The 20569-nt window shown below is 54.8% G+C and overlaps 1 protein-coding gene across 4 annotated transcripts in view; it reads left to right on the top strand.

Annotated features, from left to right (window-relative positions):
- Positions 1–19447, top strand: part of RIPOR3 (RIPOR family member 3) — a 75916-nt gene extending 56469 nt beyond the window's left edge. For 3 of the 4 annotated variants that reach the window (XM_005673005.3, XM_013985456.2, XM_021077863.1), the window contains 19 exons: positions 1492–1570; positions 2321–2344; positions 2658–2711; positions 3320–3469; positions 3636–3699; positions 4039–4082; positions 4271–4396; positions 4477–4622; positions 5962–6091; positions 7541–8113; positions 11051–11181; positions 11968–12091; positions 12605–12740; positions 13371–13532; positions 14174–14335; positions 14812–15014; positions 15959–16042; positions 17868–17958; positions 18344–19447. In XM_005673005.3, the coding sequence (XP_005673062.1) occupies positions 1492–1570; positions 2321–2344; positions 2658–2711; positions 3320–3469; positions 3636–3699; positions 4039–4082; positions 4271–4396; positions 4477–4622; positions 5962–6091; positions 7541–8113; positions 11051–11181; positions 11968–12091; positions 12605–12740; positions 13371–13532; positions 14174–14335; positions 14812–15014; positions 15959–16042; positions 17868–17958; positions 18344–18447 (2587 nt within the window). In that variant the 3' untranslated portion in view covers positions 18448–19447. The remainder of the gene's footprint in view (positions 1–1491; positions 1571–2320; positions 2345–2657; positions 2712–3319; positions 3470–3635; positions 3700–4038; positions 4083–4270; positions 4397–4476; positions 4623–5961; positions 6092–7540; positions 8114–11050; positions 11182–11967; positions 12092–12604; positions 12741–13370; positions 13533–14173; positions 14336–14811; positions 15015–15958; positions 16043–17867; positions 17959–18343) is intronic. The other variant, XM_021077862.1, reaches the window with a different exon arrangement.

Raw genomic sequence — 20569 nt, 5'->3', positions numbered from 1 at the left:
TGGTCTGTTTGCGGCAGCCTCCTGCCACTGTCACAGCACTGCCCCCACCCCCTTCTCCATCCTGCTACTCCCTCCTCTGCTGAAGTCCTCCTGTGGCTCCCTATGGACCTTTGATCTTTCTAGAACTTCACTGTTCACTCCCTAGACCATCTTCTTCACGTGCCTGTGCCCTGGCTCCTACTAGATAGCTCCTGGGCAGTGGAGAGTCGGAGGCTGCGGCCCCCATGCCCAACTCCAGTCTGTCGTGTGCCTGTGCTGAACCGAATGCTGTCTCTCTTCCTGGGATCCCTGCCCTGCCCTCCGCCTCACTAATTAATCATCATAATAACAAGAGCAGCAGTTCCAAGCTGTTTGGTGCTCCACCGGCATCATGGCCCTAAGGAAGGCCATGGGAGACTCTCAGCCACCCTCTCCAGGCAAGGAAACTGAGTCCCAAAGATGAGAAGCGGCTTGTCCAGGATCCCACAGCCAGGGAGTAGGGTGTGGGGCTGCAGGGCCATGGCCGTCTGCCTCGCTGTGCCCTAGGCTCTGGGTAAACATCACCTCCCCACCATGCTGGGGCCTGGCTCCCACACAGGGGATATCCCTTGCCCTCCTCTCACAGTGCCCCCAGCACTGGTGCTGAGAGGGGCCGGGGTGGGAGGTGCCCAGGGGCTGGAGGCCTGTCTCCACGTGCTCCTCATCCAGACAGCTTCTGGTGATTCTGTGAGGACTGAACGCTTGGGACTTGTCTGGAGTCAATGGCATCCCCTTCGTCCTGCGGAGCCCAACCCCTGAGGGCGCTGTGACTGCCAGAAGGTGGTAGAAGTGGGCCCAGAGAGGGCAAGTCGCCTTCCTGGGGTGAATCAGCAAATCTATGATGGTGCAGGATGTGGCCCCCAGCCTCCCTCTCAAGTTTAGACCTGGAGTTTTGTGTCTGAGTCCCTTGGGTTGGAAATCACAACATGAAAAGTCCCCTTGGGCCCACGGCTTTTCCTGTGCTCTCTGGGCCTCCATCTGGTCCCAGGCCTCCAGATAGCAGGACAGCCTGTCTTTGTCCGCGGGGGAGGCGTGCTCGTACTGACCTCCCTGTGGCCGGGGATGACGATCTTGGCCTCTGGAGGCCGCTGCCTGTTTCAGACCTGGGTTTGGCCTCTTCCCTGCCATGTGACCCTGTGCCGTGTGACCCCGTGCTTGACGGTCAGTTTGCCCAACCCAAAAAAGCTGTACTAACAGTAGATGCTCTTTGCAGGGCTCTTTGGGGAATTACCTAAGAGTCCCCGTTTTGCCCCACGTTGGGCACACAGACCTCGGTGTGTGGGATCTGGAGGCTGAGCGAGCCGGGCCCAGGCCCCCGGGTGGTGGGCTGCTCTGCCCTCTGGCCCCCAAGCCTGCTGAGAAGCACTACCGCTCCGCTGCCAGGGCTGTGGCTGCCTCTGCCCCGGAACACTGCTCATCATTTCTTTTCCTCTCTGTTCCCTTTCAAACCCCTTTTCCTTGTCCTGCTCACAGGGAGTATCTGTGCATCCAGCAGGCTGAGCTAGACTACCTGTCAGGACGCCACAAGGACACCCGCAGGAATTCCAGGCTGGTGAGACCCCTCCCCGGCCCTTCCCAGCTGAGCAACCTTGGCCCCGGTTCAAAGTCCGACCCTCCTTCACCCCCTTGCCCTTGCTCAGATAGACTGACTCTAACCCACACGGGCAAAGCAGGGCCTGTTGGAAATAAAAGTTATTCTGAACATAGCCACACCCATCAATCACATATTGTCTGTGGCTGCTTTCATGCTCCAATGGCAGAAACCACCTGGCCTGCAAAGCCTGAAAAACTTACTGTCTAGCCCTTTATAGAGAGTCTCCCAGCCCGACAATATATTCTTTTCATCGGCCTCACTGTGGAGCAGTCTGGCTTTGCAGTTTCCTTAGGCTGAACTCCTGGGTGTCGCCACCGCCTCTCCCTACTCTCGGTTCCTCTGGTCTTGGCTGAAGTCACCCTTTAATCAAACCACCATGGTCCTCCTCTTGTCGAGTGTCTATACTGTCCTTAACTCTTCACAACAACGCTATGGGGTACGTAAGGAAATGGAGGCTCAGAGAGGTTGAGTAACTTGCCTGGGACACACAGCTGGGAAGCAGAGTCAGGCCTAGAGCTGCCTCAGCCAAAGCCCATGTGTCCAGTCGCCTTTTCTCCTCGGCCTGGACCACAGCTTGCTGACTGTGGGCCTCAGAGGATGGAGTGGCAACTGGCTTTTTGTCCTCTGAGCTCAGGTGCCCCTGGGATGTAGCCTCCTGGGTCTTGGAGGAGCTGGAGCCCTGACGCCTGCTCTCCCCCTACCCCCCAGGCTTTCTACTACGACCTGGACAAGGTGAGGGAAACTTCTGCATGTGGTAAGCAAGGTGGGCCGTGGCTGGGCCTGGCTGGATGAGAACCGCGTCTTTGCCCGCTTTCCATCCTCCCAGCCATCCTCCGGGAGGACTCCTTGGGTTTCCTTCCTGCTTTACAAATGGGGAAACTGAGGCTCAGTGATGAGCCTTCCTCGGGGATGGTGATGGGCTTCGAGCCCAGCTCTGTGTCAGGACCTGGCGGAGGATGGCAGGGGCTGGGGGATGAGAGGGGCAGGGGTGCTCGGGGGGTGGTCCAGGCTACTTTTAAAACATCTTCACTTTTTCTGGGAGAAGCAAACACGCTCTGTGGAAAGGCATATTCGGAAGATGGAGTTTCACATCAGCAAGGTCAGCCTGGCCCCCGGGGGTGTCCCAGGGTGGGGCTGGCTCAGTCGCTCAGCTTGTTGAGCCTGTGCTGGGTTAACGGGTGCCAGGTGGCTGGAGAAAGCCCAGGAAGAGCCGAGACTGCAGGGGCTGTGCCCTGAGGTGGGGATAAGGAGGCTGGGAACGCTGAGTCCAATCACCTGATTGTACAGATGGGAGAACAGAGGCTCAGAGAGGGCCAAGGATTGGTCCAAGGTCACACAGCAAGTCCCTTACGTTTAATATCCCGCAGACTTTTCCGTGACCTCATTCTACAACCCCAGGAGCCCAGTGGGTGGAGAGAATATCACAAACCCACCACCCCAGTTTCACAACGGCAGGGAGAGGGGAAGCGTTGCACTCACCCGTCCAGTTAGTTTTTCTTGTGCACAAGCTGCGTGCCAGCCGCCGCCAGGTGCTGAGGAGGCAGAGCGGATGAGACCGACGCGGCCGCTGCCCCCGCGGGCTCCCATTCTCCCCAGCAAGCGCCCGGCGCTGCCCCTACAGTAGTGCAGGGGCTGGGGTGGGGTCAGCGGCTCAGGGCGGAGTGACAGGCAGGTCGGGGCCCCGCCCCCCGGCCTTGTGCCCCGCAGGTGGACGAGCTCTACGAAGGCTACTGCATCCAGTGCCGCCTGCGCGATGGCGCGTCCAACATGCAGCGGGCCTTCTCCAGGTGCCCGCCGAGCCGCGCCTCCCGAGAGAGCCTGCAAGAGCTGGGCCGCAGCCTGCAGGAGTGCACCGAGGTGGGCGGCGGTGGGCGGGCGCTTCGAGGGTCGGGCCCTCTCTTGGGGGCTCCCTGGGCCCCAGGGGAGCGTCTCTCTCTGCCCTGGGGCCTCTGGCAGAGTCAGTGCGGCCCTGGTGGCCAAGCCCGCGGGCCGGCCGTGAGCCACCTTGTGTGGGGCTTTGCAGGACATGTGGCTCATTGAGGGGGCCCTGGAGGTTCACCTGGGCGAGTTCCACGTCAGGATGAAAGGTACGGAACAGGGCTGAAAGTGGGCGGGCCGAGGCCAGTTCGGGTGGCGCATCAGGTCCTCTTGTGGGCCTTGGGTCTGTGCTGAGGGTGAGGGGTTGGTCAGCATCCCTGGGCTCCAGGTCCAGCCTTGGTTTCCACTCCTGTGACTTGTGACCTTGGGCAAGTCCTGTTCCCTGAGTTGAAAGTGAGGGCCCAGGCCTGGTCACTGTCATCACGATGCCTTAGCCCTCCCTGAAGCTGATACCCACACGTGGTGGGGGGCTCCCATGTGAGGCTCTGTGACCCACGGGGCAAGACAGAGGAGGGTGGAGAAGACATTAGCCTGTCTCTGTGTTTCAGGCTTGGTGGGCTACGCTCGCCTCTGTCCCGGAGACCAGTATGAGGTATGGCCACCCTCTGGGATCATTCCCCCGACGACTCCCCCTGGGCCTTTGGGGGCTGAGAGCTGCTGGGAACCAGCGTCCCAGCTGGGTCTCTGTCCCCACCCCCAGCCGGCTGGCGGGGAGGCCCCTAGGCAGGTGAGATCTCCATTGGAGCGGCTCACTCCTCCCTTCTTGGGCCTGGCTCACAGGTGCTCCTGCGCCTGGGCCGCCAGCGCTGGAAGCTGAGGGGGCGGATCGAGTCTGACGACAGCCAGACCTGGGACGAGGAGGAGAAGGCCTTCATCCCCACCTTGCATGAGAACTTTGAGATCAAGGTGGGTGGTGCCTACGGGCGGCGGGGCCTGGGCGCCAGGGGCTCCATCCTGATACCACCCACAAGTCCTCACCTTCTCAGGTGACAGAGCTTCGGGGCCTGAGCTCGCTGGCGGTTGGCGCAGTGACTTGTGACATCACCGACTTCTTCACCACCCGGCCGCAGGTCATCGTGGTGGACATCACAGAGCTGGGCACCATCAAGTTACAGCTGGAGGTGCTGTGGAAGTGAGTCAGCCGGGGTAGCTGCTTCCTTTCTGTCGGGGGCAGGGGAGCCAACCCCAAACTCCCACCCAAGGATGAGCGGTGGGGCCTCACTGGCTCCCCCTGGTGGCCTAGCCGCTCCCTGGCCTCCACCCTTGGGCAGCCCTGACCTTGTCCTGTCCCCAGACCTGCTGGGGCCCAGACCCTTCTCTGCAGTGCTGAGTTTTAATTCTCTTCTCAGTTTTGAAGGAGTGGCTATAAGAGCCCTGGGCTGGCCAGGACCCTTGACAGCAGCTTCCTGGGCTGGGTTCCCAGGAGAGGTTGGCCTCTGCCCAGGAGGACTTGTCTGACTGCTCCCACTACCTCCTTCCCTGCTGACCCCTGCCACCCATCAGATATAGAGCTGAGTGGTCACCTTAAGTCCCCCTGGGGCCACTTAAGCCCCATGGATGGGGGTGTGACACTTTGGGCTCTCCACTGAGCTTCACATTTCAGTGATTGCTGGTGGGTTCCACAGGTTTTGCTTTTTGGTAGCAGAACTTTCTTCTTTTCCCCAAGTGTTTCGAGGGAATTCCCTTCTCCTTATTCCCCAGGGCAGGTGTTGCAGGAGCAAAGGGGCTGAGATGCACTTCTCTGCTCTGGTGCTTGTCCTGACCAGTTGGGGCCAGTGTCTCCTTTCTCCCTGGGGTGGAGTCTGAGCCCGGGTCACTAGGGTGCTGCTCTCTCCCCAGTGAGCAGGGTGAATTCCGACACCCAGTTTCAGGGTCCTCCTCCATCTACTGGGTCTGAGCACACCTCTCGAGTGTAGCGGGCGGGGTGGCGCAGCACCATGCAGTCCTAGGCTGGGCAAGTCCAAGGACCTAGGCATCCTGGGCAGGCAGGAGTGTTTCCAGGCAGTGCCTCTGAGCCTCAGGCCCTCCTGACTGGCTAGGCCCCAGATGCTGTCAGCCAGGCCTATGTGCAAACAAGCCAGCAGGTTTCCACGAGGCAAGGAGGGTGGACCCAGACCTGCCTGCTCCGAGGTCAGGCTTGGTGAGGGCCAGGAGGAAGCCCCACTTGCTGTTACTTCACCATGCGTCTGCAGCCTCCCCTGTGATATGACCGGCACCCCTGACCGACGACGACTCTGAGGAGGGTGGTGATGTGGTTTACCCAGAAGATGGCAGAACTGGGTGTCCACCACTGGTCCACTAAGGGCGGTGTGCATCTGAGATGTTTCCATGAGGGCTGAGGATGGGGCCCTGGAGTCCCTAGGCAGCACCTGCCTCTCCCCGAGCTCCATCTCCTCTTAAGTTCCCTGGATCCTGTCTGTGCTCCAATGTCCTCCAGCCATAGATGACACCTGGCCTCTGCTCTCCTCCAGCCCGTTTGATACCGAGAGCTTCCTGGTGTCGCCCAGCCCCACAGGCAAGTTCTCCATGGGCAGCAGGAAGGGCTCTTTGTACAGCTGGACACCCCCGAGCACCCCCAGCTTCCGGGAGAGATACTACCTGGTGAGTGAGCCTCACAGGGCAGGGATGCCGTGTCACGCTGGGATGGGGGCTGAGCAGCCTGGCACCTTCAGATGTAGCAAGCTTTGGGCTCAGCCTCCCTCGTTTTGGGGTTACCCTGGGTGTTTTTCTGTACTTTTTCTTTCTCAATACCAGCCCCTCCATCCCAGGGCCTCTGGACTTGGTTCTGGACTCAGCAAGTTCTCCTTGATGCCTGGGATGGGGTTTTCTGGATGGTTCTACCATCCCAGCCATGGCCTTGGCCTCCAATTTGTCTTACACTTTAAAGTATGTTTCCAGTAGGTAATACCTTGACATCATGTATAGTAAAATACCTCTTTCCTGTGACCTCCAGGGACCTGGAGCCCCTCCTTAGCACCAACTACAGTTGTCACCTCCCTCCATATTCCTCCAGAGATGCTCTGTGCTTCTGGGAGCAGATGCAACTCCTCCGGCCTTTAACCGAATGCTCTGGAGTCTGTTCTCTGTCGTTCCCAGAGCGCTTCTTCGTTTGCACCATGCAGCATTCCACGTTTGGCCAAAAATGGTCCTTTATTTAACAAGATACTGAAGTTGTTTCAGTTTTTTTGCTGTTACCAACAACCGGGCAGTGAATAACCTGGTACACATGGCATCCTACACGTGTTCAAGTATCTTCTCAAAGCAGGTGTCCCCATGAGGCTCAATGAGCTGGCCCAGAGGTGGGCGGCTTTGTATAAGCTTGGCAGCTTGTGCTGTCGGAGGAAACTTGTCTGGCCATGGTGATCCCAGTGTACTTTGGTTAAAAAAAATCATCTATGGTGAAGAGCATGGATTCTAGAGCCAGACGGCCCAGGGTTCAAATTCTGTCTATGCCTTTCACCTGCTGTGTGACCTTGGGCACGTCACTCAGTCTCTCTTGACTTCAATTTCAGAGAAGTGAAGATAACAGTAGCGCCCTGATGGTGAGGGTTAAATGAGGCAGAAAATGAGGAGCGCTTACAAGAATACCTGGCAAAAACAGACGGTGCCGTAGGAGCAGCCCCCATTATCACTGGCCTGGTTGATGGGGGAAGGGAAGGGTAGAGCAGAGGGGCCCAGGGTTTGTGGATTAAAAGCCTGGATTAAGAGTCTCTAACTTTGATCCCTGCCTGTGTGGCCTAAGGATGCGCCAGTGCCCGGTTTCTCTGAGGTTAGAACAGTGCCACCCTCAGGGAGGTGTGGTGAGGGGTCTATGAGGTCTGACTTGGAGGCCCCTGGAATAGGGTGGGGCTGGGAAGGAGAGGTGATGAGGGAGAAGGGCAGAGAGGTTCCAGGTGCTTATCAGCACTTCCGGGTGGCAGTCACCGTGGTGGACCTCAGTCATCTGAGAACGTGGGTGTGTGGAGCCAGGGTCTGTGGGGGGAAGCCCCTGGGGCCTGGCTGTGGTTCCTGGTGCAGCCGGTGAGGCCAGTCCTGTATCCCCCTCTCCAGTCTGTCCTGCAGCAGCCAGCACAGCAGGCCTTGCTGCTGGACAGGCCGAGGGCCACCTCCATCCTCAGCTGCCTAACCGACAGTGACCTTCAGGGCCCTGGCGTGCGGAGTCGGAGTCAGGAGCTGCCTGAGATGGACTCCTTCAGCTCCGAGGACCCCCGAGACACTGAGACCAGCACATCGGCGTCCACCTCAGACGTGGGCTTTCTGCCCTTGGCCGTCGGCCCGAACACCTCCATTGAGGAAGAGGCCCAGGAGGACCCCCCACCCTTGGGTCTCCTGCCAGAGATGTTCCACCTGGTGGGAGGCTCATTTGTGGAGCAGCCTGGCTGGAGAAATTTGGGAGTAGAAAGTCCCGACCTGCCACGGGGCTCCCCCTTCGACAACCACAGGGTTCCGGGGAGTCAGGAAGGCCATGTTGAAGGAGACACCCAGGATGGAGTGGACGGGCTCAGGGTGCCCCTTGAGAGGCCCCTGCAGGAGGTCCTGGATTTACTGAGGTCCACGGACCCTGCCCCACCCCAGCTCCGGGAGCTGGAGTACCAGGTCCTCAGCTTCAGGGACCGGCTGAAGGTATGGGCACTCTTTGCTGGGCAGAAGCCCTGCTTTGCGATAATGTAACAACTGGGAGTGGGCCCTGAGGGGCAGCCAGCCTAGGCCAGCATCCTGGCCTCACCCCTGTGGCCTCAGTTTGCTTATCTGCCAAATGGGTATAACAGTGCCCGTCACCAGGCTGGGAGGAGGATTATAAAGAGGAAGTCCGGGCTCAGAGGGCATAACTTGCACCATGCTGGGCCACAACCCAGCCACATCTCCCCTCTTCTGACCCTGGCCGGTGGGGCTGTGGCTCAGCATTAGAATCCTCAATTTGGGGCAGTCTCAGGGTCAGAGCTGGTACTGTGAAGGCCCCTCACGGCCACACACCTGACACTGAAACTTTGACAGGGCCCACGCCAGGGGCTGTTCTTGGATATTCAGAGGAGCTGGCCTAGGCAGATTATTCTATTTTTTTAGTTTACATAAATTTACTTTTTTTTTTTTTTTTTTTTTTTTTTGCCCTCCCCACAGCATATGGAGTTCCCGGGCCAGGGATCAGATCCGAGCTGCAGTTTCGACCTAAGCCACAGCTGTGGCAACGTTAGCTCCTTAACCCCACGGTGCCAGGCCAGGGATTTAACCAGCATCCCGGAGCTTCCAAGATGCCGCCAATTCCGCTGAGCTACAGCGGACATGCCTGGTTTACATAAATTTAGATGTACATAAAATAAGATACCAGCACCCTCTTGTACAGTAATAAGCTTATGAAACCACTATCTATTGTGTAGGATACACACTGGCACCGAAATAGTCTAACTGTTGGCTTCAAAAATTAGATTTGGCTGTTTAATCACTAACTTCCCCCTTCCCCCCACAACATTACAGTTCAGCATAGAGTTTTTGTTTTGTTTTGTTTTTGGCTTTTTAGGGCCGCAGGTGTGGCATATGGAAGTTTTCTGGCTTGGGGTTGAGCTCAAGCTGCCCGCCTACACTACAGCCACAGCAACGTGGGATCCGAGCCGCATCTGCAACCTACACCACAGCTCACGGCAACTCCGGATCCTTAACCCATTGAGCAAGGCCAGGGACCGAACTTGCAACCTCATGGTTCCTAGTTGGATTTGTTAACCACTGCGCCGCGACGGGAACTCCTCCAGTAACTTTAAAAACATGTTTGCTGTTTACCGCTGCTATGGTCTTAAAAAAGACCTGCCAGAAAATTTCAGGAAAAAAATTTATGAAGTAACGTCACCTTTTCTGTAATTCCTAGCAGCCTTTTTATGTAGAACTGTCTGAGTTGGCACGCATGCAGCTTCTGCAACAAACCTGTACTTTGAAAAATTATACACACTTTACATCAACATCATAAAATAACCACAATAAGACAGTAATTTAACACAGCTTTGAGGAAATTTTAGGGGACAAACCAAATTAAAACAATAAAAATGATTATAGGCTATGGTCTTAATAGTTCGACTTTTTCAAGAGAAATTATACACATGTATATGTGCATAAATATATCTATGTATGTGTATATATGAGGATTTAATTATATACAGGTGCATATAAATATATATACACAGTTGATTCTCACTAGCCACGGATCCTGCTTTTGTGAATTCACCTACTCGCTGAAACCTGCTGCTGATGCTTGCATGGTCATTCGGGGGCTTCTGTAGGGGGGCAAAAAACTGGTGTCACCTGATGTGCACGTTCCCAGTTGAAGCTGAATGAAGGCCTCTTCTTTCTTCTTTCTTGTCTCAGCTCATATTTTACCAGGTGTCCTTTTCTTCATCTATTTAGTGCTATGTTTTCCACATTTTGGTACTTATTTTGATGATGAGGCTGTTTGAAACAGCCCCCAAGTGCTGGGCTCAGGTGCTGGCCAGTGTTCCTGATGAGCCTTGTAGAGAAAACACGTGTGTTAGATAAGCCTTGTTTAGACGTGAGTTAAAATGCCGTTGACCTTGAGTTCGGTGTTGACACATCAACAATGCAGTGTCTATATTAAATAAGATGGCTTTAAATAGACACACGTAAAACAAGGCCACATATTGACGGGTTGATGAAAATGTGTGACCAGAGGCTCACGGCCTTATCATTTCCCATGGGACTCAAATCCAGTGGTCATGGTGACTTTGAACATCACAACTCCTGTGAATAACAAGAACCCACTCTGTGTGTATACATGTGTGTGTGTGTGTGTGTGTGTGCACGCACTTTTTTTTTCCTATCAGGCAAGGAAATTCTGCAACTAGCCTTGTTCTCTTGCTGCTCAAGGTTTTCTCTTTGGGTCAACTTTCAGGAGCCCAGTTCTGGCTCAGAGGGCAGCATCTGCTCAGGCTGTGCCTTGGGTGCACTTTGTGTGAGACAAGGCCCCTGGGGATGGGCATCAGCCTCGGGGTCCCACCACCGTGGGACCTGCCCCCAGGAGGCTCCGATGATTTGAACCCCCACCGCGCCCTCCATGGGGGCTGCCTCCAGACTCCTCTCCTTCCACGTCTCCCTGGGAGAAGAGCACCTGGAATCCAGAGGCTCGCCCTGCAGCCTTGGAGCCTCCTGAGGAGTTACTTGGCTCAACCGAGGACATATTTTAAAAATAATTTGGAATTAGTTGTTGATAGTTAAAAACTGGGCAGCGCCCGACAAAAAAAATCTAGATTTCCAGTTTTGTGTATAATGCTGAATGATCTGGCAACCCCGGGCGCGAGCCTCCTCCTGTCATTTGCCCTGTCCCTGTGGGCATTTGTGAGCCCTGAGGTTTTTCAGATCCATCTCCTTCCAGCTGTAGCGTCAGACCTTGTCACAGGCCATTTGGGAAGGACCCTGGGGACACACCCCCCGGCCCATTCCTGACTTGGGGGAGGGCAGACCCACTAGGGACAGTGACTGGGACACCGCCAGCGTTGCTGTGCTGGGTGGGTGGCCAGGCTGCCCTGAGGTCTGGCTGCTTGTCCGTCCTTCCATCCACAGCCCCACGGAGCCCGCCTAGAGCATGCCTCTGCAGAGAGCCTGATGGAGTGCATCCTGCAGAGCTTCTCCTTCCTCAACGCTCACATGGCCCCGCATGAGCTGGCCCTGTTTGGGGGCTCCCAGGGCCCCCGGTGAGTGCACCCTGCCTAGCACCGATCTGCTGACCAGCCCCAGAGCCAGTGTCTCCCATGGCCCAGACCCTGCCTGGCACAGAACAGGTCCTCAGGGACCACTGAGCGGAAGAGGATACTGTGACCTGAACCTGAGCCTTCTGCTCTGAGCAATGGGCTTTTTTTTTTTTTTTCCCAATAATAATACCACTGGCACAAGCAATAGAACCTCTGACCCGTGTGGAGCGCCTGTTCCCTCTGCACAACCCCCGCCCCCAACCTGCATGATCACCTTCCTTCTGGGTGAAGCAGCCCCCACCTGCCCACCAGCATCCAGATCTCAGCTGCACGGAAGCACATAAACAGGCTACACTTCCCTCTTCCTCTCAAAAGTCCATGGGGAGGGTGTGGCCTTTCCACTGAGGGCTCAGGCGGGCACCGTGCTGGGTACCCTGTGTCTCACTCACCCCTCACTGCCCTGAGCTTGAGATTCCTGTCCCCACTTTACAGATGGGTAAACTGAGGCCAGGGGAAGCAGACTTGGCAGAGTCACAGAGCCAGGAATTAGTGTGAACCTCAGGCTTCCTCTGCAAATCACACACCCTGGAAGCGGGCAGGGTGAGGTGGGCAGAATGCCATCTCAGCACCTGTTTTGACCTGTTGCCAGTTGTTTCTCCTACGTTTAACTCCCTGAGACCTAGAGCTGGCCTCCCTGCAGAGCTCTCCAGTGAGAAGGGACTCCTCTACCCTTGGAGGGAGCCGAACCGCTAACTGAACGGTCACTCAGTTCTTTTCAATTCAATTCAGAAAGGACGGGACCCCACCTCCACCACCGTCACTGAAAGTGTCCACCAGGGAACTCACAGCCGGCGCCCCAGAGCTAGACATATTGCTCACGGTTCACCTCCAAATCTGCAAAGCACTGCTGCAGGTGGGTGAGGAATTGGGGAGGGTGGGGTGGAAGGTTCAAGGTCAGGTGAATAATCATGTAGTCCTTATACAGCCCAAGCCTTAAACTGAGGGTGGTGGGTGCAGCTCTTTCAATCGCAGGTGCCAGAACTTCAATCTAAACTGGCTCAACCAAAAGGAAATTTTTTGGCTCACAGAAGTGAAAGGCCCAAAAGTGGGCTTCAGGCCCAGATGGATCCAGGGTTTCAGAGCTCACCATGATTGGGTCTCTCCCTCTCTCAGCTCTGCTTTCCTGTGTTGGTTAGCTTCATTTTCTGGCAGGCTGGCTCCTTCAGTGGCAAAGGCACTCCTGTAGCGCTAGCCTGCACTCTATCATCTCAGCCACCTTGGCAAAGGAGGAATCCCCAGATGACCATCGGGGAGCTACCATTGGAATGGAAAAGATGGGCATGGGGCAGGGTCAGCCACGGGCACAGTGGCTGACCTCAGAGGGCATGTTCTGTGCTAACCTGGAGCATCGTGGGCTGCTTCCCAGAAACTGGACTCTCCTAACTTGTCGAGGATGGTCCAGGAGTGCCTTCTGGAAGAAGCTGCACAGCAAAAGCAGGTTCTGGAGACGCTTTCTGTGCTTGATGCTGAGAAGGTCAGCAAGGCGACATCCATTGAAGAGAGTAAGTCCCTGCCCTCCACCCACGGGCTGCCCACGTGAATGGCTTGAAGTGATGAGGATGAAAGCCCATGGGGCCTCCTCGGCCTTCCCGCCATGCCGGGTTAAATGGCCACGGGGTGAGAGTGGGGGCAATGACTGGGCTGGGACCGGACACACTCTGGGGGTGGGTGGGACGGGAGACCAGCTAGCCTTAGTCAGCTGTGTGACTCTGGGCAAATGATTCGCCTCTCTGAGCCTCAGCTTCCCCACCTGTATAACGGGGAGGCCACTGGGTATCAATGAAGGAATTCCCAGGACACATTTAAGGCACACAGCTTGCACTCGAACAGTGGCTGTGACCTCAGTTCTGCCTCTGCTCCCCGTAAGACGTCCCCTTGTCCATGAGGACAGGCTGGTGACAGCAGCAGCCCCAGGGTTGTCTCAAGGCCTGCAGGTTGTAACCCAGACAAGGTGCTCACAGCCAAAGCTGCTTGTTCTCTGCGTGTCACATCGGCATGTGGAAAAGGGACTCTGCGTTAGGCCAGGCCGTCCCTTGCCTTCCCGGCCTCTACCTAGTGGAAGGAACTTTCTGGGCCTCCTCGGTGCCTGCTCTTCTTCACTGCTGGACAGGTGTCTGAGCCTGGGCTTTCAGTCATCCCGCAGGCCACGCGGAGGAAGGGCTGCCTGAGGCTGTGGAGGGGCTGCACGGAGCCCGGTGCGGTCCTGTCCTGCCCTGGTGCAGCGCTGCTGGACCAGCTCAAGAAGATGTTCCTGCACAGAGTCCGAGGGAAATACCCGGGACAACTGGAAATAGGTAGCAAACGCTGCGTGGAGCCTCTGGGCCCTTCAGCACTGTCGCAGCAGCCTCGTTTTAGCCCCATCTCCACCTCTGCGAATACCCTCACAGCATCAAGTGGAGGAGTTTCTCAGCTTGACAGCAAGGCGTCTCCCCTTCCTGGGGGGAGGAGGGAGGCTCTGTGAAACCCGGAAGCTGCAGACATTAGTGCGCTGGTGCATCTTTCAGGGGACAGAGTCCACAGCTTCCCCAGAACCTCAGAGGGGCTGGGAAGGAAGCTTTATGAGAAGGTGGGCAGGACGCTGCCTGACGGAGGTGTCCTGAATCTCGCTGGGCTCTTCCCCACAATGCAGACCTAGAGCCTTTTTCTCTGTTGACAACTGAAGTGATAAGTCACACTCCAGGCGGGGCTCTGGACCTCAGGAGGGTCTAACCACCTGCATATTCCCAGACCCTAGCTCCGGAATTCAGATTCCAAGGCCAGTGGGGCAGTGGATACACTGAGGACGCCCACCGCGGGCCGGGCTCCTCCTTGGGGATGGGGAGGGTCACCCACCCACGTGCCATCAGAGAGCCTTTAAATCAACTGGGCTGGCCGGCTGAGCGGCATCACAGGGTGAGGGCTCGGTCTCCCCTCATGCCTTCCCCGTGTTTCCCAGTGTGCCGCAGGCTCCTGGAGCAGGTGGTCAGCTGCGGCGGGCTGCTGCCTGGAGCCGGGATCCCCGAAGAACAGACTGTCACCTGGTTCCAGTTTCACAGCTACCTGCGGAGGCAGAGTGTCTCTGACCTGGAGAAGCACTTCGCCCAGCTCACCAAGGAAGGTAGGAGCTGGCATGGGGGCGCAGGTGGCCTCAAAGCAGCATGTACCAACAAAGGAAGGGTCCGTCCTGGAGCCTGTCTCGGCTCTGGGAAGCCAGCTTTTCCGAATCACAGAGATTCCCCTCCAGCTGTTCTTTTGATGACCAATTTCATTAGACTCCACATTCAGCCCACATAGAAATGAGCTCCAAGAGCAGGAGGCTTTACAAAGCACAGAGCAGAGACCACAACAGGACACGAGGGTGCTGCCGGGCTGGCCAGAGTCCCTGACTATGAACTGGGGTTTTGCTCATTTTCAGAGCGTATTTGACCCCTTGCTAGAAAGCCTTCCTGGAGATTCCAGGAAGCCACTCTGACACCAGCCCCCACTGGGGCCTGTCCTGGTTTTTGCTTCTCCATGGCTAACGCAGGGCCCGGAGCTGTCCAGCCCAGCCACAATCAGAGGGGACCCCGAGCCACCTTCTTCTGTCTCTTCCAGTAACACTTGCTGAGGAGCTGCAGGGCGTGGGCCAGGCCAAGACGGTCAGGAAGCTGCAGGGCAAGCGGCTGGGCCAGCTCCAGCCCCTGCCTCAGACGTTGAGAGCCTGGGCGCTGCTCCAGCTGGATGGCACCCCACGGGTGTCCAGGGCGGCCAGCACTCGCCTGGCCAGCGCAGCCAGGAACAAGAGCTTTCGGGAGAAGGTATGGCGTGTGAGGTGGGGGGGGGGAGGGAGGGAGGGAAGCTTTCTCTTGGAAAAATAGTGACCGGCAGCTGCATTCCCTGCCAGGCAGTTTGATTTAGAGACGCTCCAGACAGGGATGCGGCCCTCCAGCAGTACCAGCTCTGAGGATGGAGGGAGCTGGGGCTGGTCAGGCCATCTCCTGAGGAACCCACAGAACCACATGGCACACGCTTACCACCTCATCCATCTCAGTGTTTCTAGAGCAACTTCTCTTTTCAGTCTCTGAGATGTCACCTGCATGGAGAATGTCTTAGAATTCGGACCGTCATCCATGTTTACTTTCAATTAACGTGTGTGGCTGGTTCCCTTGAAAACCAAGAGATTGGACTTCTTGGCCTTTCAGGTTCCTGGACCTGCGACTATCCTAGATTTAGGGTACCAGTGCCCAGAGTGGGAGAAGGGCAACCCCAGGGCCTTACCATATAGTCTAGGGCTCACTCAAGTGCCAGGCACAACCCCACTAGCCACCCTCCCATTCTTCCTATTAGCCCTTACAACAAGTGGGCAAAGCCAGGGTCGTGTGACTGATGGCGCCAGTCAGAGCTGTGACTGGAAAAGCAGGATGAAGGGAAGAGATGCTTTTCCTGCTGGCCAAGGCAGCAGCCTCACCGAGGCTCCCTCTGTGTTCAGTCCTTCTTCTGTCCCCGCTGCACAGGAGGTTTCCCTGATTTTGCATTTTATCTAGATGGCAGTTTCAAAATGCATTTTGTAAACCTTATGAGAGAAAAAGCACTTTCTTATTTGATTACCCTCAGCCCAGGGGGGGCATTTTTAGGTAAACAACACTGCAGCCTACAACTCAACACCGTATACACTCGCATTCGGAGGGGGTGCTGTGGGCACCGTGGGCTCTGCTCTCATCAGCTCCCCCGACCCCCAACTCACAGCAGCCTTATTTCCTAGGCTTTGCTCTTCTACACCAATGCCCTGACCGAGAATGACGCAAAACTCCAGCAAGCGGCATGCATGGCGCTGAAACATCTCAGGGTGAGTTTAACTTGTCCTCGGGGGAGATGGAGAGAAACCTGCTTGTGGTTGAAGTTAGTTCTTTTCAAAATGTTTCCACTGGGAACAAAAAAGAAAATTATTGCCAGTGCAAAAGCACTGTAAAGAGCTGGCTGTAGAGGAATGGCCATCAGCTCCACCAGCAAAAGCTCCAAAGGCAGAGACCCCTCAGCAGTAGTGAACATTTGCCCTGGCTCCATGTGAACAAGCAGGTGGCCCCAGGGACTCACTTTTATGCTGCACAATAAGTCCATTGCAGGAAAAAAAGGATAAAATATAGAAACGTAAAAGTTACCCATCATCCTAATACTTGAGCATAAAGCTTTTAAAAATTATATGGGGGGGGTTCTGAGTTACTTCCTTAGGTTAGACTTAGCGTTATCTCAAGGCCAGAGAATATATTAAATATTCAGAGTATTTTTTTGTTTGTTTGCTTTTTAGGGCCGCACGTGTGGCACACGGAAATTCCCAGGCAAGGGGTCGAATCAGCTACAGCTGTTGGCCTGTGCCATAGCCACAGCAACGAGGGATCTGAGCAGCATCTGCCACCTACACCACAGGTCACGGCAATGCCAGATCCCGGACCCACTGAGTGAGGTCAGGGATCCAACCGGCATCCTCATGGATACTAGTTGGATTCGCTTCCGCTGAGCCACGATGGGAACTCTGAATATTCATAATATTTTAAGACTCTCTCTTTTTTTTTTTTTTTTGCTATTTCTTTGAGCCTCTTCCTGCGGCATATGGAGGTTCCCAGGCTAGGGGTTGAATCGGAGCTGTAGCTCCCGGCCTGCGCCAGAGCCACAGCAACGCAGGATCCGAGCCGCGTCTGCAACCTACACCACAGCTCACGGCAACGCCAGATCCTTAACCCACTGAGCAAGGGCAGGGACCGAACCCGCAACCTCATGGTTCCTAGTCGGATTCCTTAACCACTGCGCCATGATGGGAACTCCTATTTTAAGACTCTTGACACAACATACCCACTTACCCTCCCCAAAGCGGAAGTGAGGGATGCCCGTTTTACCGCAACCTCACCTGCATGTGAAACTCTCATTTAAAAAAAAAATCATGTCCTGCCGTACAGCACTGGGAACTATATCTAGACCCTTATGATGGAGCGTGATAATGTGAGAAAGAGGAATGCACATGTGTATGTGTGACTGGGTCACCTTGCTGTACAGTAGAAAATTGATGACAGAACACTGTAAACCAGCTAAATGGAAAAAAAATAACAATCATTAAACAATAAAAAAATCATGGCCATTTTGCTTGATGAAAAAGGGTCTGATACAAACTAAATTCACTTACTCATTCTGGAATGAACTGACATGAAATTCTGTCAGGACCATCTGGTTATAATTGAATAACCAGTGAGAGCGTAAGGGTGCCACTAGAGGGAGCTAAAGTGCACTCTGGTCCTTGGCCCTGGAGCAGAGCAGGTGGGGTCAACTGTGCCTGAACCCTTGTCACTCCTCTGCTGGCCTGACCTGGAGGGTAGGGTTGGGAGAAGCACAGGAGGGAGAATGGTCCAGAGGAAAGCAGGTCTTCTCATTTTCAAGATGGGGGCCTTTCAAAGGTGTCCATAAAGTTCTGCGAATGACCTAGCTTGCAGGCACGTGTCAGCCAAGATGAGATGCTGCCAGAGGCACTTCGATGAACCCGAGGCCATGTGAGAAAGCTGGAAGCTGTCGGGGTGCTGAGGCCCCGGAGACCATGCTAGGGCTGGTCTGTGTGGTTTATAGTAGTGGGGACTTGTTATTTAAAATGTTCTCTAATGGACTCTCTTTCCCTCACTCTCATATAGGGCATCGAAAGCATTGACCAGATCGCCAGCCTGTGCCAGTCCAACCTGGAGGCTGTGCGAGCGGCAGCCCGGGAAACCACACTGTCATTTGGTAAAGTACAGCATCCAACATTCCGCTGAGTAGTGGGGTTCCCAGGGCCCTTGGAAAAGTTGTGCTAGAGAGGCCACAGCCAGCTCTCAAAAGATGCAATAATAGCACACTGGACGGGCGCTGTTAGCGACCCAGAGGTCTCCTTTATGGTTGAAGTGCCGAGAGGTGCTTTATGAACCTCTTCAACTTCAGTTTCCAATCCTTGGGAATGAAAGCCAGATGCAAGGCAGGATTAAAGGTCAGCAGACTCTGTCTTGGACCCAAATGGTCTCCACCCTGCCTTCCCACCTAGGCATCTAGAAGTACTAGGGCCACCTTGGGTCACCAGAGTAGAAAAGAGCAAGGTGGGGGGACAATTCAGTGACAGACGACCTTAATATTTCAGGTGAAAAAGGACGCTTAGCTTTTGAGAAGATGGACAAACTCTGCTCAGAACAAAGAGAAGGCGGCTTTGGCCAGGAGGCAGATGTTGAAATCACAGTATTTTAAAAAGCCTCAGCTGATGAGCTCAAATCTGGCATCTTTGGTCTTGCTGCTGCCCAGCCTTGATCCAGGGAGAGCAGTGGGTGGGGTCCGCGGTGTTCTCCCCTGGAAGCATGAGCTGGCCAGAGCTGCTCCCCCAGTCTCTGGGCCCGTAAAGAAGCCCCAAGGCACAAGTGAGACTCCTGTGCAGGAGCAGGACACAGGGAGGCATGGTGCTGTGAGGGCTGCACTTCAATCAATCAGCCTTCAGCTCTGAGAATCTGACCTTCCCCAGTATGCAGAGCTGGGTCAGTGCCAGCCAGCCATGCCACAAAGGGGCCTAGGCCAGGTGGATTGAGGCCTGGCATAAGCAGGTTGGCTGGCTCAGTACTTCTAGACTGGGACGGAGGAGGCAAGCAGGCCGACTGACTCTGCTGTGGCGTGTGTGGGTCGAATCACAGCAGCAGCAGCAGCATGCTGTCACTGTGGCAAGCTGGGGAAGGTCGGAGGGCAGTCAGGGGTTCCACGATTCACTCCCGTGACCCAAGCTGCAGCCCAAATGCCACAGTGGAGCTGGGTGGCGGCCTGCTGACCGTGGAACTCATTTTCACTGTGGTTCAGAAGCACCAAGGAAACAAGAACGTGCCATCAGCCAAGAAGCCTTGAATGTCATGTCAGTAAAAGCACTAATCAAAGTGGAATCCAATTTTTGAAGTAGGTCAACTTAGGGCTTATTGAATTGCTTCAGAAGCCATAAGCTGGTTTGAAGAAAGATTTCACTGAAGATCACGCTTAAAGAAAGAAAATTAGTTTCCTATTTAAGTCTATTAAACAAATGTGGAGATACTCTGGGTGTGAATCTGTCAGCATTGGCGTTGGAAATCTCTGTCACTTAAACACGCCCACTTACGTTTCTTGTATGTATTTTGTGCTTTTTGGTTTAACTTAGTATTTATTTGCCTTGTCCACATGTTGTTTTCTGAAATCTCAATTAAAAACTTTTTATTGGTGTTTCACTCTGCCTGAAGAGAGTGGAAAGGAGCGGTTGTTTTCCCAAACATCCTGAGGGAAGAAGCCACCCCCGCCTCTGTGCCCGCTTTCCAATCCACACTCTGGACGCGGCCTCTCCCACCAGAGCCGGGTGAAGGTGGGCAGCCCCCGTGCATGTGCACTGCCCTCTCTTAGACACTAGGCCCTTCTCTGGCCCTGGGCCCCATCCGATTTCTGCTCCAAAGTTACAAATTTAGTTATTGTTTTCTACTCTGGCATTCCACCTCTTCATGAAAGCTGAGATGCAATCACCACTGCCCAGATCCCCTGTCCTCGACAGGCATTGTGTGGTCACCTGACCACAGAGTGTCTGTCTCTTGTTCTTTGGGTCCATGGGTCCTGCCAGGAGGCCACAGCATAAACAGTTTACACAGCACCCAGCTCTGAAACAGTCATAACACCTTGAAGGACATAACGGAATTCTTTGTACTATTTCTGTGCCATGTTGCAAGTCTGAAATTATTTCAGAACAAAAAGCTAAAAAATCATTTTAGGGGAGATTTAGATTTAATTTTGTACAAGAAAGGAGGACTACATGAATTTTTTATAATTCATTGTTATTTCTCCATCAGTTCTTTTTTTTTTTTTTTTTTTTTTTTTTGTCTTTTTGTCTTTTTGTCTTTTTAAGGCTGCACCCGAGGCATATGGAGGTTCCATCGGAGGCTAGGGGTCTAATCAGACCTGCAGCTGCTGGCCTACACCACAGCCACAACCACGCCAGATCCAAGCCACGTCTGCGACCTACACCACAGCTCACAGCAACAACGCCGGATCCTTAACCCACTGAGTGAGGCCAGGCATCGAACCTGAAACCTCATGGTTCCTAGTCGGACTCGTTTCCGCTGCACCACGACGGGAACTCCTGTCAGTTCTACATGAAGACTTGGCAGAGGTGCTGAGACATGGCCACCACTGTGTCTTACAGACAGCTGGGGAGGGACATGTGCTGGAGGTTTGAGCAGTTCTTCAAACAACTTGAATAAATTTGTTGAGTTATCCAAGGTCCCTAATACAGTTAAAAGGTGAGTTTTGTTGCTGCTGTTGAAGGAAATGGGTTGAGGCCTGATGCACTGAGTAAACACGCTCAGCAGGGAGAGCT

This window comes from Sus scrofa, chromosome 17 (assembly GCF_000003025.6).
Source record: "Sus scrofa isolate TJ Tabasco breed Duroc chromosome 17, Sscrofa11.1, whole genome shotgun sequence".
NCBI lineage: Eukaryota > Metazoa > Chordata > Mammalia > Artiodactyla > Suidae > Sus > Sus scrofa.
This window is presented reverse-complemented; position numbering and strand designations above follow the sequence as displayed.